Below are 18,295 nucleotides of genomic sequence, written 5' to 3'. Positions count from 1 at the left end.
TAATGAATGAAGAGAAGTAACGGGTGAAGTTTGGAATAATTAGGATTCTGTTTTGTGAAATATTATTACACTTGTTTAGGGCGTCATATTATGATATAAATATAATCCCATGTCCCAATAATGATATCTCGCATTATAGTACCTTTTCTATAAATTCAATCAATTAAAAGTTTATAACTACTCACTACATAAAAATGTTTTTTTTTTTTACATTTAAAAAGTATATACTCGAACAAAACAATGACTTTATCACTTTATTTAAAACTTCAGCGGAAAGGTTTGATTAAATTCATTCATTCATTTTCTACCACTTATCTTGGGCCGGGTCACAGGGCAGCAGTTTCAGGAGAGAACCCCAGTCTTCCCTGTTCCCTGACAATAAATATTTATGTAATATAAAACACTTTTTAGGGCTTCACGCTGGCGCAGTGGGTGGCACGATCGTCTCACAGCAAAAAAAGGTTCTGGTTCGAGCCCCGGCTGGGTCAGTTGGCGTTTCTGTGTGGAGTTTGCATGTTCTTCCTGTGTTTGTGTGGGTGTCCTCCAGGTGCTCCAGTTTCCCCCAAAGTCCAAAGAGATGCGCTATAGGTGAATTGAATAAACTAAATTGGCCATAGTGTATGTGAATAGAAGAGTGTGTATAGATGTTTCCCAGTTTGCAGATGAAAGGGTTCATTCCGCTGTGGTAAACCCCTGATAAATTAGGGACTAAACCAAAGCAAAATGAATGTCCAGAGGCAGAATGAGCAGAACAGTCCAGAGACAGAGTGAGCAAAGCAGTGAAGAGGCAGAATGAGTAAAGCAGTCTAGAGGTAGAAAGGGCAAAGCAGTCCACAGGCCAAAAGCCTTTCTGATATTTTTTTTCACTTAAAATATTAGAAAATCATGAAAACAATTAACAAATTAATGATTTATTGGTTTATAATTTTTAACCAATAGGCGGCAGAGTTTAATGTGTTGTGGACAGGTATATACATTAGTAAATGCACGTACATACACACAATATAAGGGTATAAAATAAATGTGGGGAAAACTGGAACACCCGGAGAAAACCCACGGCAACACGGAGAGAGCTTGCAAAATCCACAGAAATGACAACTGGCCAAGCCGGGACTCGAACCAACAACCTTCATGCTGTGCGGCTACTGTGCTAACCACTAGCAACCGTGCCACCCTATTGTAAAATTATGAAATGTAATTCGTTGCAGTCATTTCATTAAAGTAGCATTCCACTCTTCAGTGTAATATACTGAACAACACTATAAACTTCAATTGATGTTCTCTCTTTTCAACACCCAAACCCAAAACTGAACTTTTAGCTTGATAAGGACTATAATTACACAATGTAATATTCCATAGTATCTGGAGTTGAGTCTCTGAGCTGCTGACTGTAGCCGATGGCAGAGAGATGTGCGCCCGACAGACTGGTCTGTGGCCGCAGGTCAGGGTGTTTAGCGCTGAGCTGGAGATTGAGTTGGTGGAGGGTCAGGTTGGTTCACTCATGCTGGAGCATCAAAGACAACAGCAAGGCAGGAGACACTGATAAAACTGTCCAATAATGTGCTCGTTACACCTTTACACAGCATATTTTGCTCTAGCTCCGCCGTCCTTATAAGATTAACGTCAGCAGGGGATGATTAGGTACTACTTTAATGTTGTCAGAGCTTATTGTTCACTGTTTAAAGGTGCACATTTTGAAGGTTAGGGATCAGTGACAGATAAGGACATCAGAGATTATTGAAGGCTGCAGTCTTTTAAAAATAAAGGTCAACATAAAAGCAGCAAATTTCTTCAGAATATTGATAAATTGTATGAAATGCAACCTAAAATCAAATTCAAACAGATTTTGGTAACACTTTACAATAAGGTTGTATTAGTTAATGTTAGTTGATTCATTTACTAACATGAATAAACAATGAACAATACATTTATTACAGTATTTGATCATTTTAATTAATGTTAGATAATGAAAATGTTGTTTATTATGTACAAGTATTGTTCATAATCAGTTAATGTTACTAAATACACAAACTAAGGAAACCTTATTGTAAAGTGTGACCCAGATTTTTAAGACCTTTTAAGACTAGATTTAATCAAGGGATTTTTATTAGATGTTGTATTGGACATGCAAGACTAACTCATGGCTTTTTGTGTAAAGGTAAAGACCCCACTCAGTGCTTGTTCTGCAAAATTCCTATTACTGTAAAATACATTCTATTGTACTGTCCTGCTTTGAATGACTGCAGACAGCGTTTTTAATGAAATGAACCAAGATTTTTATAATCTTATCTAATTTATATATTCATTTGTTTGTGGTTTTTAGTTGTATATTTGTTTATTAATTAAATGTTTTTGCCATGAAAATAGCCATTGTTGCTGACATGGCATGAATATTAAACAAATATATTTGATGATATAATGAGAATATTACTAGTTTAGTAGTTATATATTTTCAAAAATGTTTTCTCTTTTTAGCAAAACTGATTTTGTAGTGTAAAAGCAGAAATAACAAAATACTGTATGTTCCTAGTTATGCGCACATTTTTTAGAATATTAAAAAAAATAACATTTATGCTGTGTGGTTGAAGTCAAAATGATTAAAATTTGGTCAAAAAATTGTAAAATATTTAAAAATTTTTCCCAAATGTTGTTTAATGAAGAAAAGTCTTTTTTTCCAACAGTTTAATGGTTTTTTTTACTATTACAATACAAATTGTTACATATTTTTATCTTTGTTGTTTTTTTTTTTTTTTTTACAAAAGTAAAGTAAAAAAAGCAAAAAATAACTAAATAATAAAAATAATAAAGAGGAAAGAAAAATGGAAACAGAGTAATAAGAGTACAGAAAATTACAGCCAACTGAATACAGTTGTTCAACAATCACAATCAAATGTTCAGATGCATTGTCAATGTTGAAAGTAAATATTTACAATTAAAAAGTATAAGATAATAATAGTTAAAAACAAAATGAAATTACTATGATTTAAATAAATTAAAAAGGAAGGAGAGTGCATCTATTAAATGGAAGGCAACATGATAAGGGAGTTAAAGTAAGTTATAAAACATTGCCACTTTTTAAAGAAATTAGTTTTCCATGATCATCTAACCTTTTCCAACTTTAGAAAATACATGGTATCCACAAGCCATTGGGATGTAGTTGGAGGCTTTTTTGAATTCCTGTTAAAAGATAATACGACACCTAGCTAATAATGAGGTAAAGGCCAAAATATCATGTTGTTCAACAGTTTTCACATAATAATACTGAATAACACTTTCTTCAGAATACAAAAATATAATTAGAAATACTGGGAAAATGTCCTGTTTCTTGTTAAACATCACATAGGAATTATTTGAAAAATATTTTTTTAAAGGGCTAATAGTTTTGCCCTTTAACTATGTATAGACTAGTTCTTGAATCTAATTGGCTAATAGGCACAATACCGCACGCCAGTAACAGCACTCATACCGCCTTCTCACCCTTCACCTTTGTGTATTACTCCACCCATATACAGCAACAAGCAAAGGACAGTACAGTTTGACAAATTGCTGCTGTTGGGCAACGTAATGTTATTTTAAGGCTTTTTAGTCGAAAATGCAGTTGTTTAGATTGCAACTACGCAGTTTATTTATAAGGATAGTGCCTATTTTAAATCTTTATAATATCTGAGAGACATCGTGTCGGTGGTCATTAGCTTGCCATACTGAGCAAACCAAAGACTGCATAATAAGCCCTTGGAAGATTAAAACAGCATAATTTCTAGCTGATCAAATCGTTATTTAACTGGTAAGTTATATTCTAAGTAGATCTCTCTCTCTTTTATATATATTCTAGTGCTGTATTTATTATACCATATACAGTAATTGTTGTGTACTGAGTGAGAGATGGGACTCTCATATCAGGAATGTGTGTTGTGTTGGCAGAGGAAAGAAGAAATGCCCGCATGTGTTTAGCATTTTTCCTTATCGCAAACATAACAGCAATTTGGTAGTGATTGCGAAGGAAAATGAATGAATGAATAAATGAATGAAAACACTTTTCAAAAACTAATGATTACAGGTCCAACATAAAAATTTCACTAAATACAATGCAATATTAAACATTGTACTTTAAAGATTTTATCTGCATCCTTATAATGTCACATATTATTACGCTTATATTATAAATGATAAAAAGTATTAAAGTACCTGATGAAATAAACAATAGAGCATAATAGGAAACAATAGCTGTTTTATTTGCTCCATTTTGATATACTGTATGGTCATATTGCACAACCCCATTCTCTTTAAAATAAACATTTACTTTTGTTTTTTTAAATGTCCTTTTTTTAGAAACATTTGATGCGTTTAAAACATACTGCTTTTTCGGGGTTAACTATTTGATATCCTGATTGCAACAGACAAATACTGTAGACTGTAATACTGTAAAGAAATATCTCTGTGGACGGATGACATTTCATGTCAAGTTCAGCCGTATAATCTTAAAATGTGAGCAACATCACCTGCTTTGTCATCACTTTAGACATTATGCTAGAGAAACATTCAAAAACTAGCTCTAAAGTGATGTTGGTGAATTAGTAACGGTGTCTGCTGTTCTGACATCAGCTGCAAATGTAAATGAATGGCGGAAGAAAGTAGTTCCTATTACAAAAGGGTTTTTAGACTCTCCGTGTTTGATTTTCTTTATTATACTGGCGGCTCATTCACAAACTAGGGTCATACACTAAAAACAGAGCGGCACCTATTTCAAACAGCGGCGGTACAAGCCGCGGCGTTAATAGCCACTTTGAACTCTCACCTACTGTAAATACGATTGTGCCATCAAACTGTTGTATAAACGCAATATCACACTCGTAGCAGTGCGATATGGCTGTATATCAGCACTGGTGAGACACTAAGACGCTCATTCTGTGGCCTCCCACTAGTGCTGATATACAGCCATTTTGTACTGCTACAAGTGTGATATTGCCCATTTTTCTACATGCATACAAATATACATATACATACATGTATACATATACATACATGCATACATACATACATACATACATACATATATATATATATATATATATATATATATATATATATATATATATATATATATATATATATATATATATTTATATATATATATATATACATACATGTATACATATGTTAGTGTTGTTATTGTGATCTGTTAACACCCCATAAATATGAAAATAATTACATTTGATCTTTTTTCAAACATAATTTCTGAATAATCATCCAAGGATATCATTAAAAATAAAAAATTCTCTTTTAAGTCAGTTAACTTTTTTTAAATCTAATGTATCAGTGCGATTCTTTTTCTTTAGCCACGGCCAAAGATGCCGCCCAGTTGGGGGAAATGTTTGTCCCTAATAACAAGAAGAACATGAGGATCTGGTTTAGTCCAAAGAGTCGCAAAGTCCGCTGCTGCATCCACAGACCTGTTGAGTTAAACACACCCAATGGAGTCCAACAAAAGAAAAGCACTGCGTCACCTTCTTCCGAGGATCTCGCGGTCTTCAACTTCAGCTCCTCCTCTCAGGAGTCAGGACCCTCCACTCCTCCACGGGCCAAGATGAACAAGAAAACCAAGAAAAAAAGGATCGGCCAAAACAGCAGGCAAGCTAAAGCCGCTCAAAGGCCCAGAACATGGATTCGTTCATTGCAGGAACGTAAGAAGCTCAAGCTAGAAGTGATCAATAAGCAGTGGAACACTGGAGAAGAAGCTGATGTAGACGCTATAGACGAAACCGGTGATGAGGATGAGAAAATGAGCTCTGGGGATGACAACAGGAAGCCTGCTAAAAGAGTTTTCTTCCGCCTCCCTCACAGTCAGTCTGAAGAAACTTTTAAACCTTCTCAACAAAGAAATCTCACTCCTAATCATGAAAAAATCGTGGAATTTAAAGACTCAGAGCAGCAAAACTCTGCAGCTTTGAGTTTACCAGATCATGACCAACAGCCAATTGCTGAAATTTCACCAGAACTGAATGAAAATGAGCTTCTTCAGCCTTCTTTTTCTAGAGTACGTAAGAGATCCAGTTCAGAGAGTTTACCGAAACAACCCAGAATTACTCCAGAACCAAAGAGGAGATCATCTGGAGAAGGAGCTGCTTTAATTGAAGACTCCTCTCAGAGTCTGAAAACTTTCAGACCGACCAATGAGAAGCCAGTGCTGTCATCTTTAGGGACTCATGATGTTTTGAAGAAATCTCCAGATGTGAGACACAAACAGACCTGTCCCGTTTACATGAAGAGGAACCATAAAGGAGAAACAGCACTGCACTTAGCTGCTTCAAAGGTTTGTGCTGACTTAATCCATGCATTAGCATGTTGCCATCTGTCTTATTTGGCTAGTTTCTATAAAATGATGGATACATTTGTGTACATGTTTTTATACAGCTGTTGATGACATGATTTTTTTTTATCATTGTCATTGTATTTAGATAATATTATAGCATATTAAATAGCATATAATTGTTTTTTGTTTATATGATAATGTATATATATATTTTTTACAAATTGCAAGTGTGGAATCATGGAAATAATGCTATAGTTTTTGTTATTGTTTATTGTTTTCTATTTGTATTTTTAAATATAAAGTCTTAATAACTTAACTTTCATATTTCTGAGTCTTTTATAAGGCTTATGTTTTTATAATTCTTTTTAATTTAATTATTTATTGTGTTCATGATTTTTAATTTATCAGAGTCGGTTGCTATTTAATATTTGCATACTTATGCATGCTCATTTTCCCTATTTTTATATCTATGTTACATATGCTATCATCTAATGCATTGCTCACTTTTTAAAAAACTCAAATTGATAAATTATCTATTATTATTTGAACAAAATTAAGTACTTTTATATGTTTGACATAATTATTTATAATGCTATACAGATACATGTGTACACACAGGCATGCAATTGAGAAAATGTTTATTTTTATTTAGATATGAAATATATGATTATATGATACTCGCATAATATATACATTTACAGTGCATCCAGAAAGTATTCATAGTGCTTAACTTTTTCACATTTTTTTATTATAGCTTTATTCCAAAATGGATTACATTTATTTCCTCAAAAATCTACAAACAAACTCCCCCCCTGAAAAATCACATGTAGATCAGTATTCACAGCCTTTGCTATAAAGCTCTAAATTGAGCTCAGGTATATTCTGTTTCCACTGATCACTCTTGAGATGTTTCAGCAGCTTAATTGGAGTTCACCTAGGGTAAATTCAGTTGATTAGACATGGCATACACCTGTCTATATAAGGTCCCAGGGTTGACAGTGCATGTCAAAGCACAAACCAAGCATGAGGACAAAGGAATTGTCTGTAGACCTCCGTAAAAGGATTTTCTCGAGGCACAAAACTGGGGAAGGTTACAGAATAATGTCTGCTGCTCTGTAAATTTAAATGAGCACAGTGGCCTTCATCATCCATAAGTGGAAGATGTTATGAACCACCAGAACTCTTCCTAGAGCTGGTTCGCCATCTAAGCTGAGTTATCGGGGAGAAGGGCCATAGTCAGGGAGGTGATCAATAACTCGATGGTCACTCTGTCTGAGCTCCAGCGTTTTTCTGTGGAGATAGGAGAACTTTACAAAAGGACAACCATCTGTGCAGCAGTCCACCAATCAGGCCTGTATGGTAGAGTGGCCAGACGGAAGCCACTCTCTGCCTGGTTTTTGCCAAAAGGTATCTAAAGAACTCTTAGACCATAAGAAACAAAATTCTCTGGTCTGATGAGACTGAAATTGAACTCTTTGGAGTGAATACCAGGTGTTACGTTTGGAAAAAAAACAGGCACCACTCATCACCAGGCTAATGCTATCCCTACAGTGAAGCATGGGGGTGGCAGCATCATGCGGTGGGGATGTTTTTTAGCAGCAGGAACTGGAAGACTAGTCAGGATAGAGGAAAGATGAATGCAGCAATGTACAGAGACATCCTGAATGAAAACCTGCTTTCAGAGTGCTCTTGACCTCAGACTGGGCCGACGGTTCATCTTCCAGCAGGACAATGACCCAAAGCACACTGCCAAAATATCAATTGAGTGGCTTCACAACAACTCCTTGAGTGGCCCAGCTAGAGCCCAGACTGAAACCCTATTGAACATATCTGAAGAGATCTGAAATGGCTGTACACTGTCGTTTCCCATCCAACCTAAAAAAAAATGAATGCTATGAATACTTTCCTGATGCACTGTAAATATCTTCTGTATGTAACAAAATAGTTTTGTATAGTCTTGTTTCTATCACATAATAAGCATAAATAATATACACATATACACTATATTAGGTCACAATTTTTTTAAATTTTAGATGTGAATATTTATGACTAATATTTACATCACTAATTTTATTTATTTATTTACTTATTTCCTAATTTTCTAATACATTACATTTGCATATAACATTACATTTAATGGCCGTGACATGAAATCATAGGTATATGGTATATTAGGTAGCCATTTGTTTATGTAGTGAGAATTAAAATGAGCATTTAAATCAACAACATTAAAAAATGCTATAAAAATGTATTTGTCCTAGTTAATATCACGAATAACTTTCCTGTTGGAAAGCTCTATATAAACAAACTCGCATCGCCTAATGAGCAAATTGTCTAATAATTAACCGTAAAGAGAAAATATGACCTAAACCCAATAGATAAAACATTTCTGGATCAATGCACAGACCAAGTGTGCAAACAGTTGACTTGTGTTGTGAATTTGTAGTCATCTATTCTAGCACATTTCTATTAGTTTTGTGTCCAATGCATATTTGTGTGCTTTGCATGCTTGATATCAATTGCAGTATATACAGCAAGTCACCATGTTTTAAATAATGAAGTCTTGATTTTGCTACAGTATTCCATGCACAATTATATTCAGTAGCTGCATGTTATTTTCCCTCCTCCTTTCCATCAGTTTGTGTGTCTTTAATGACCAATTTGAATGCACTATTTTTCACTCTACTGGTTTGCTTGTATTTGCGCTTGTTGTTTGTTAGTATTCCAGCAGCGAGTCACTTTGACCACTTAATGATTGATGCTAGGTCAGAGTTAGAGTCTGGTTGATCAATATCTGCTGCTGATCTTTTGACCCGGCTCTTCTGTACAGGGTGATGTGGAGGGGGTCCGTAAGCTCCTTGCTCAGGGAGCCGACCCCAACCTGAAGGACAATGCAGGCTGGACACCGCTGGTGAGCTCACAGTTCAACATAAATCTTTTACACATTACAGCCTTTTCTCATGTTCGAGATTGTCTGGGCTGAAAGTGGTTGGAAAGCTTTTTCTTGTATGTATGTTATCCTAGCGGAACATTGTGTGCTCAATTCTTAATGGTTCGTGTAGGTTTCACCAATACTTCTTCTTGTTCGTGGTTGTATTTTAAAAGTTTTATGCTGTATTAAAGTACTTATTGATTCTCTTTCTTGATGTCCATTAGGTTGATGAAGCATAAGAGCAATTTATGTTTTTGGATCCAGATATGGAAAAATAAAATATGAAATAATGCAAGTTTTGCGCCTTTTGCCACCTAAATAAGTCTGAGTTTACTGAGAGTTTTCAGTATTTCATAAGTGACAGAAAGGCTAATATTAAATTTAGTAAAGCAGATACTTTTATTATGACCAAAGCAAGTATTCACGGGTTTCCAGTAACAAAGATGTATTACGTTGCATATTACATACAATATTATATTATGTTTTATAGAACATTATGCCATTTATTAACATGGCTAACATGTTTTAGCATCATGCTCACATTATCAACATTTTTAATGTCTGCCTACCATGAATTAATAGACAGACAGACAGACAGACAGATAGATAGATAGATAGATAGATAGATAGATAGATAGATAGATAGATAGATAGATAGATAGATAGATAGATAGATAGATAGATAGATAGATAGATAGATAGATAGATAGATAGATAGATAGATAGATAGATAATAGATAGAGAGATAGATAGATAGACAGACAGACAGATAGACAGATAGATAGATAGATAGATAGATAGATAGATAGACAGATAGATATTCGCTCAGATGAATTGTTTACCCTGTTGTTTGCACGCGTTGTCATGTTGTTGACATGTTTAGCATCATCAGATTCTTAATGTTAGGATGGTGTGCAGATGTAACAAACCAAAGATGAGGGATAAGCACAGTCCAGGGTGTTTATTTAAGTGCAAAGCACAAAACTAATTGTGGATACCCAGCAAAACCTAAACTTTTTTTTTTTACAACAATATATACAAAATTTATACAGCCAGTGTGAGCTGGCTATGCCAATAGTCAGGCCCAAGCACAACTTTTCTCACAAGGAAAAGGCTTTCTAAAATGGCCGCCATGCAGCAGCCATTTTATAGAGTTTGGCTCCACCCATTTTTGTAGAACATACCATATGAAAAACTATAAAAAACTCAAAGCCAGGCAAAAATGTTCAAAGACGCAACACATATGGTAGTGACATACAAATTATATATCTCACAAATAGCTACAAAATTGTCTGATAAATATGTTACACCAAAGTTACTGTTTCCTTGAATAATCCCCTATGATGTCAATGAAAATGGTAGAACCCTGTTCATTGGGGAAATGGAAGCTTTAAAATGGCCGCTGTCCCTACATCCAGGTTTGGTTGTTTTGGAGGTGACCCAGAATGTAAGTAGTAAATACGTTTTTTTTTTTTTTTTTTTTTTTTTTGAATCTTGAAAAATAAACTATAATGTTTGCCACAGAGTCTGCTATGATTTATTATAAATGTTAAATCAAATAATAAATTGTTCAACAAACTCAAACTACATAAGGAATGGAAAATATACAAACAGATTGCATAATTAAAGGGAGCATTTCTAAGCACATAAAACAATAAAGTAGCCACACAAACAGTACATTTGGTGTTTTGTGTGGCGGTGTCTAGGTTGTGTGTATAGCGAAAATTGTTTGTGTTGGATAACGCACTTACAAACTTTCCAAAATAAAAGTCATTACAGCCTACCTGTGACACTATTAAGTAATGTGGGGTTGGCTTGTTTCTAATATGTTAAGCACATTTTTTTTTTTTACATATTTGTTTAAGTTTTACAATGTTGTTTATTGTCATTATTTGACGATGCTATTAGCATGATTTAGCATATATAGCTAAATAGACACAGACAGACAGACAGACAGACAAAAGGTCAGTGTGTTTTCATTAATATATATATTTTTCTTTTTTTTCCCCTTAAGAAACACTGGTGAAAATGTTTTGTTTCTTTTTTTTTTTTACCCCAAAAACCAAGGTTACAGTACAACAAGTACTTTTGACAAGCAAGTATTCAAAGGTTTCCAGTTACAAAGATGTATTACGTTGCATATTACATACAATATTAAAGTTTGTTTTATAGAATATTATGGCATTTATTATTATGGCTAACATGTTTTAGAATCATGCTCACATTAATAATGTTTTTAATGTTTGCTTACCATGAATTTGCATGTCTATGTTTACCATGTTTCAAGTATATTAGCACATCGTTTGCACGTTATTTGCACATGTATAGATAGATAGATAGATAGATAGATAGATAGATAGATAGATAGATAGCACTTCGCTAGCATGAATTTTTTACCATGTTGTTAGATAGATAGATGGATGGGTGCTTAGCAAGCATTTCGTGAATTTTTTAACATGTTGGATGGGTGGATGGCAAGAATTTTGCTAACATGAATTGTTTCTACCATGTTGTTAGATACTAGATAGATAGATTTACAATGTTGATAGCATTATTTGACAGTGTTATTAGCATGATTTAGCATAGATGACTAAACAGGTGGACAGACAAAAGGTAACTGTGTTTTCATTAAACTTTTCCTCAAGAAACACTGGTGAAAATGTTCTTTATCTCTTTCTTTACCCATAAATCTAAGCCTACAGTCGATACCACTACAGAAATGTACTTTCATAAAGTAAAGTTATTGCAGAATATTCAGTGGAGTAAAAAAAAAAAAAAGTAAAAAAGTGTGACCCTTGTTCTGTGCCCTTAGCCTTGAAATTGTGCTTTACAAATGTACTTTACAGTTTAAATAATGTATCATTATTCATTCACATTACAGTAGGCTACTGAGAATTGGGAAGAGTAGTCTTTACAGTTGAATCATAAATCTTGTATGAGGAACCTTTCAGAGCTGAAGAATAATGAACCCCAACACGTTTTAAGTTTCTTAAAGATGGATTTCTGTGAATGTAATGCTGCAGTCATTAATTCCACAGGTCTGGCTTAAAGACCCATATGCCAAACTGTTGATGCAGGGGATGTATTGAGTTCAAACTGCAATAATGATAATGTCCTTGTTCTTTTAATCCCTTTTAATACGTCGGAGGATTTGTAAATCTTTTACTGAGACAATTATGTATTGTAATGTGTTTGTGCAGCACGAGGCCTGCAATGTGGGTCACCTAGGAGTGGTGGAGGAGCTCCTTCAGCAGGGGGCGCTGTTGAACACACCCGGCTATCAGAACGACTCTCCGCTACATGACGCCATCAGGAGTGGTCACATAGCAGTAGTCAAACTCTTGGTGGAACGAGGTGCATCTCAAAGTGTTCTGTGAGTATTTGACATCAGTTCAACTCAGTTCATCTTTTTAGCGCTTTTACAATGCAGAGTGTGTCAAAGCAGCTTAACATAGAAGTTTTAGTAAATTGAAACTGTGTCAGTTTCAGATTTAACATCACATTTTATACTGATTAATAATACTGATTTTGTGTCACTGCAAATTAAAACATAGTTTTTATGTCATTTTTATACAAAAGAAATGCTTTAAATGGGAATTATTTTATTTGAAACTGGGAAGAATTGTTATTAGACCTTTTTAGAACAAATTAAATACAAAAAAAAAAAAAAAACTTAAAGCAAGGTTCCAAAACTTCTTGACAGTACTTGAATCCCAGACATAGAAATTCAAGGCCTGGATTCAAGTGCTTTAAACATCCTTTAAAAAGGTCCTTGAAAGTGCTTGAATTTAAAGTTTATGGTGTTTACCAACAATTGTACTGTTCTGCTTTCAAAAACTGAAAACAAATTTTTCCTAATTTAAAAATCCTAAATTTTAATCTTATACAAGACCTATGACAAATAATGCCTCCTTTGGTATTATTATGACAAACTGCATTTGAATACTAGCAGCATTAAATTCAATATAACACACTTTTTAAATATGTTTTTTTAAATGTCTACATTTGTAAGAATGACACATTCATAACATCAACATTGCTTTAACTTTTTAAATAATTTATATAATTTAATAGTAATATATATATTATATATTAGTTGTAGGGCTGCTGGATTATGGGAAAAATCAAAATCACGATTATTTTGGTCATAAATGTAATCACGATTATTCAAAGCGATTATCAGTTGAAGTCAAAATTATTCGCCCTTCTGTGAATTTATTTTTATATATAAATTTCCCAAATGATGTTTAATATTTTTTTTCTTCTGGAGAAAGACCTATTTGTTTTATTTTAGCTAGAATAAAATCAGGTTTAAATATTTTGACACCTATTTTAATAGCTCAATATTATTAGCCCCCTTAAGCAATATATATTTTTGATTGTCTGCAGAAGAAACTACTGTTTTATAATGACTTGCCTATTTACTCTAATTAAGCCTTTGAATGTCACTTAATGCTGAATACTAGTATCTTGAAAAATATCTAGTAAAATAAATTGTACTGTCAACATAGCAAAGATAAAATAAATCAGTTATTAGAAATGAGTTGTTAAATCTGTTATGTTTAAACTGTGTTGTAAGCATCTTCACTGTAAGAAAAAAACTTAGTTCTTCTGTCAAAAGTGAGTGATTTTGTCCTTTTGTTGTTAGATTTATAATAAAAAACAGCAGCTGGAATATCGCACGCTGTCACTTTAAGAATAGTTGGGCTCTGATATGGTTTCTCTTTAACATGTCTTTTGATTCTCAACTTGTTTGTTTAGTACACAAATGAGGGTTAATATGAATAATCACTAAACACCGCGTTCTGATGCAAATGTGCATGTATTTGACCATTTAAGCGCTCACATTAAGATGCCGTTAGATGTATGTGACACTCACACACACACACACACACACACACACACACACAACCACACTCCTGTCTAAGGCTAGGCATAGCGCCCACATACACAAGAGCACATGCTCTTTCGCGCTTTTAAAAATATGAATGATGCGCATCCCGTGCTGCAAAAGTTACATTACAGCACATGCTTTTAGTCACTTTCACGTGTTTATAATGGAATATTCGTTAGAAGCTGAAATTGAAATCGGATTTTAGATTAATTGCACAGCCCTACTTGGTTGTGTGTATGACCACACTTCGCATTGAAAAAGATGTTTGCCACATTTCTTCCCTTGCGCGGTAGACCATCATATAAACTTCTCATGCCACTTATGTTATAATATTTTATTCTGTCATTTATGTGTGCATACAGTACCTTTTAACTTGTGACTGCGCCGTGCCGTAGAAATGTTCGGGAACTTCTTCTTTGCTTCCTCCCACATGCCCTTTATCTTAATGAACTCTATTTCCCCAAGATTGGCAGTGAACCCAGATGCGCGAATGCTCATCCCAGAGAGTTCTCCGCATGCGTCTCGGTGTCTCTTTTTGTCTGTCTGCCCTTTGTACATTGATTGACTAGTGCTGTGCTGTACATTGGGAGAGCATAAAGCATCAGCAGATTTATGCTTCGTTAGTCAATGGTGAAGTGAAGCATCAGCTCTGTCATAGAAGCACCGCACAGAAGCAATCCACTCCTGTCAGACATAATCAATCACTTTCACTCCTTGCGGTCTGGAAGCGGAGCAGTGGGGCTATAGAGGGAACTGCTGTGGGCAGAGCCTTCGCCGTAATGTGTTGTATGAATTGACTGGCACATCCCTGCTGTACCTGCAGTAATCTTTAATGCTTTTCAGATCTGAAAAGCTGCTTCTTGAGGGACCTTGAGGGTAGCGGGTATAAGCGAGACAGAGGTGGTAGTTCTGTTTTAAATGATAGTTTTCAGCTAGCAACATAGGCAGCATCCTAAGTGTCACTGAACCTTGTAAGCGAGTGATATTGAAGGCTCTACATGGGCCCTAACTCGCAGTACATCAACAAACAGTGCTTCATGCAAGATTCTTACCGTTTAATGGTGGCATTTTAGTAAGCTATCACTGTAAAACATCAAACAGGAAATTTACTGACATATTTCCCAATCCTGGAAAACACATACTGTAGAAAATATGAGAAAACATAAACTGTCCTGGGAAATTATTGTCATTTTCAAAAATGTTCTGTATAATAAACAGAGACCAAACAGATACTGATAACATAATGTATCTCAGACCTTAGATTGTATGCTCAGGATATTTTTTAGACATTATTTTTTTATAATAATTTGAAGAAACCTTTCTACTGCGTTTAATTTTAATCTTTCTAAATCTGAACCTGAAACACAGATGCAGTCAAGTTTGAATTTTGAATTTAATGACACTCTTATGCCGCCTTTCCACTTCACACAACATTTGGACACGACTGTCGGAACACGCCCCCTTGTGGCTGTCGCACAGAACTTTTCGCAGCTCCCAGACTACTCTCCATTGAAAATGAATGACTTCCGGTCTGTCGGTTGTGCAGTGGAAAGGTGGCTTTACATCTAAAAAATGAATATAGCTTATAAATATAGCAATATTTGCATGAGATAGGCCCTATCACACAAGTCAGAAACGTCTAGTGACTGGGAACAAGCTTTTTAGAGTGTCTGGTATAATATTAATGCTGTTTTCATATGTTTACATAGATGAATATTGGCACTGTGTAAATGCACAGTACAGTTACGAGCTTATTGCCACATCATATCGTTATGATAACATGATTTTGTTGGCTTCAGTGGTGAAGAAGTCCTGAAGATAAATACCAAAAAAATAATTACCAAAAAAAAATAATAATAATAAATACTGGAATAACTACAGCACTTGCCATCGTCGATCTCATATGAAGCAAAAGCTAGGCATGACATATGATGACATGTACTGTTGCTGTAGTGGTGTCCCATATATTAAGGGTAAATTTTAAAGTCCTTCCCCTTCACGTTCTGTTTGAAGGGCCAAGGGGAAGGGATAGGTGTACAAAAATAGAATTGGGTTTGGGCCTAAATGTACATGCTGAATAACTAATATGTGTAGGCTTTCCCTTGAAAGTTCCCTATCAAATAGTTTAGTTTATTTTCAAGATCTGAGTTGAACTATCTGCTGCTGCTTTCAGTAGTATGCCAATAAATGTCAGATAAAATGGCATTAAAATCACATTATGAGCATTGAACACTAAATAAAGCACATAAGGGTGTACCTGAGATGATCAGTATCAGTTTATTCTGTTGTTCAGCTGCAATAATTTGAAGCCGTTACTAAAATATACATTTCAGGTGTTGGTTAGAACAAAATCTCTGTTTAAATATGGGAAATATTCATTCTGTTGCGTGCTGTTGCTTTTACATAAAACAGTTTCTAGCAGCCTTAAATAGGCCTTTAAACTTAACATTCAGCCACACTGCTGTTGGTGTCTTTATTCTGGCAACCCGTGCTTGCATTTGTTTTGAACCAGGTGTGCCATACCTATTTTAACCACTGGGTGCCAAACTTGCATTCTGCACCTTTAAATTTGACCATTTTTGTTTGGCAGCCATTAATGCCAGTGATTTGTTTTGTTAACTGTCTCCAACACACCTTTTCTTTCTGGCTCTTTTGCTATGCAGGTCTCCATTGTGTCTCTTTCAGTGTGCTTTTACACTTGGCTTGATTGTCTGTCAGAAGGTCAGAAGGTCTTGGAAGTCTGCCTTTTTCTTTCATTTCCCTTCCTGCCTCAACACATCCTGCAGATGCAGTTCCCGCAATGTTGTCTGTGTGAGTGTGTAAAGGTTCAGGCTGGTCATCATCTGTGCTGGACTCATTTTTCTTTACATTCTGCTGTCAGAATAGTAGTGCATGTACAGGAATGGCTGTAGATGTTCTGATCTCAATAGCTATGTTTTCACGCAAAGTTGAGAATTTTATGAGCATAATTCCAACATGACTTAAAACATTTGCATATAAAATAATTTTTTATTATGATTTTTATCTAAAGCAACTCACACACTCGTTGTTAACACACACCAGGAGCAGTGGCCAGCCATTGCTGTTTTCATTCGGAGCAGCAGAGACATCTAGTTGACATCAAGTTTTCAACTTGTTAGATTAGTTCAACTTGTTAGATTAGTTCACTGGTTATTCTAGTTATCCAATTATTATCTCTTGGGGCAAGAATTATTTTTTTTGATGCTCATCAAGAAATAATTTCGATAAATGTGTTTCCATCTTAGTTCTTAGCTTCTTCCAACTAAAGCAACTCAGAAAGTTAAAGCCCTTTCTTTTAAAGACTTGGAGACTGTTTTCAGTCTTACCTCTTCTAGGCTTGATTATTGTAATGCACTGTACACACTGGCATTAGTCAGTCATCACTCTCATGTCCAAAATGCAGCAGCCCGTTTTTTGATGGGACAAAAAAGAGAGAACATTTCTCCCATCCAGGCCTCTCCTGATTGGCTCTACATGTATCTGAACTTTTAAGTTTCTATTCTCCCCAAAGATCCATCAGGTCCTCTGCTCATCTCTGGCTAGTTCCTAAATCACACTTAAAAAAACAAAAGGAGACAGAGTTTTTTTAGTGTATGCTCCAAAACTTTGGAATACGGTACCTTTAGAAATTGGCGCTTTATCTACATTAAGTATTTTTTTTTGTTTTTTTTGTTTTTATCAGTGAAAATCTACCACTTCTCTTTGGCCTATTGATATAAATTCGTTTTTTTAGGACTTATTGACTATACAGTGAATGTATTTTTACTGCAGCATATATTGTCCTGTCTCTCTAATTGTTTATTATTGTTGCCATGTTTGTGAAGCACTTTAGCCATTTTCATGGCTAATTTGAGCGCATGCATTTTTTTAAATGTGCGTTTTCAGAATTTATGTGCATCTTGGTATTTCAATTTAGCATTTGGTAAGTTGGATGGAATCAGCTAATGTTGTCATCTGTGTGCAAGTTTTCAGGTTGCTCATCATCTCTGGGTGTCTCTTCAAATGATGATTAAGCGAAGGCAATCACTTGAAAAATAATAATCAGAATCATAGCAGTGCTCTGATTTCCTTGTTTTCCTCTGAATATAGAAGATTTTAGCTGAAACTACGGTCCATTTGGTGATTTTATAAAGGCAAT

At 34.8% G+C, this 18,295-nt stretch overlaps 1 protein-coding gene across 2 annotated transcripts in view; it reads left to right on the top strand.

Annotated features, from left to right (window-relative positions):
* The window catches only part of bard1 (BRCA1 associated RING domain 1), a 51,365-nt gene that overhangs the window by 8,750 nt on the left and 24,320 nt on the right, over positions 1 to 18,295 (top strand). For both annotated transcript variants that reach the window (XR_015499749.1, XM_087268233.1), the window contains exons 3-5: positions 5,337 to 6,310; positions 9,141 to 9,221; positions 12,443 to 12,615. Coding sequence is in view for 1 of the 2 variants with exons in the window: in XM_087268233.1 (XP_087124359.1) it covers positions 5,369 to 6,310; positions 9,141 to 9,221; positions 12,443 to 12,615 (1,196 nt within the window). In the remaining variant the exon portion in view is untranslated. The remainder of the gene's footprint in view (positions 1 to 5,336; positions 6,311 to 9,140; positions 9,222 to 12,442; positions 12,616 to 18,295) is intronic.

The sequence above is a fragment of the Danio rerio genome, chromosome 9, assembly GCF_052040795.2.
Source record: "Danio rerio strain M-AB ecotype USA chromosome 9, GRCz13ab, whole genome shotgun sequence".
Taxonomy (NCBI): domain Eukaryota; kingdom Metazoa; phylum Chordata; class Actinopteri; order Cypriniformes; family Danionidae; genus Danio; species Danio rerio.
This window is presented reverse-complemented; position numbering and strand designations above follow the sequence as displayed.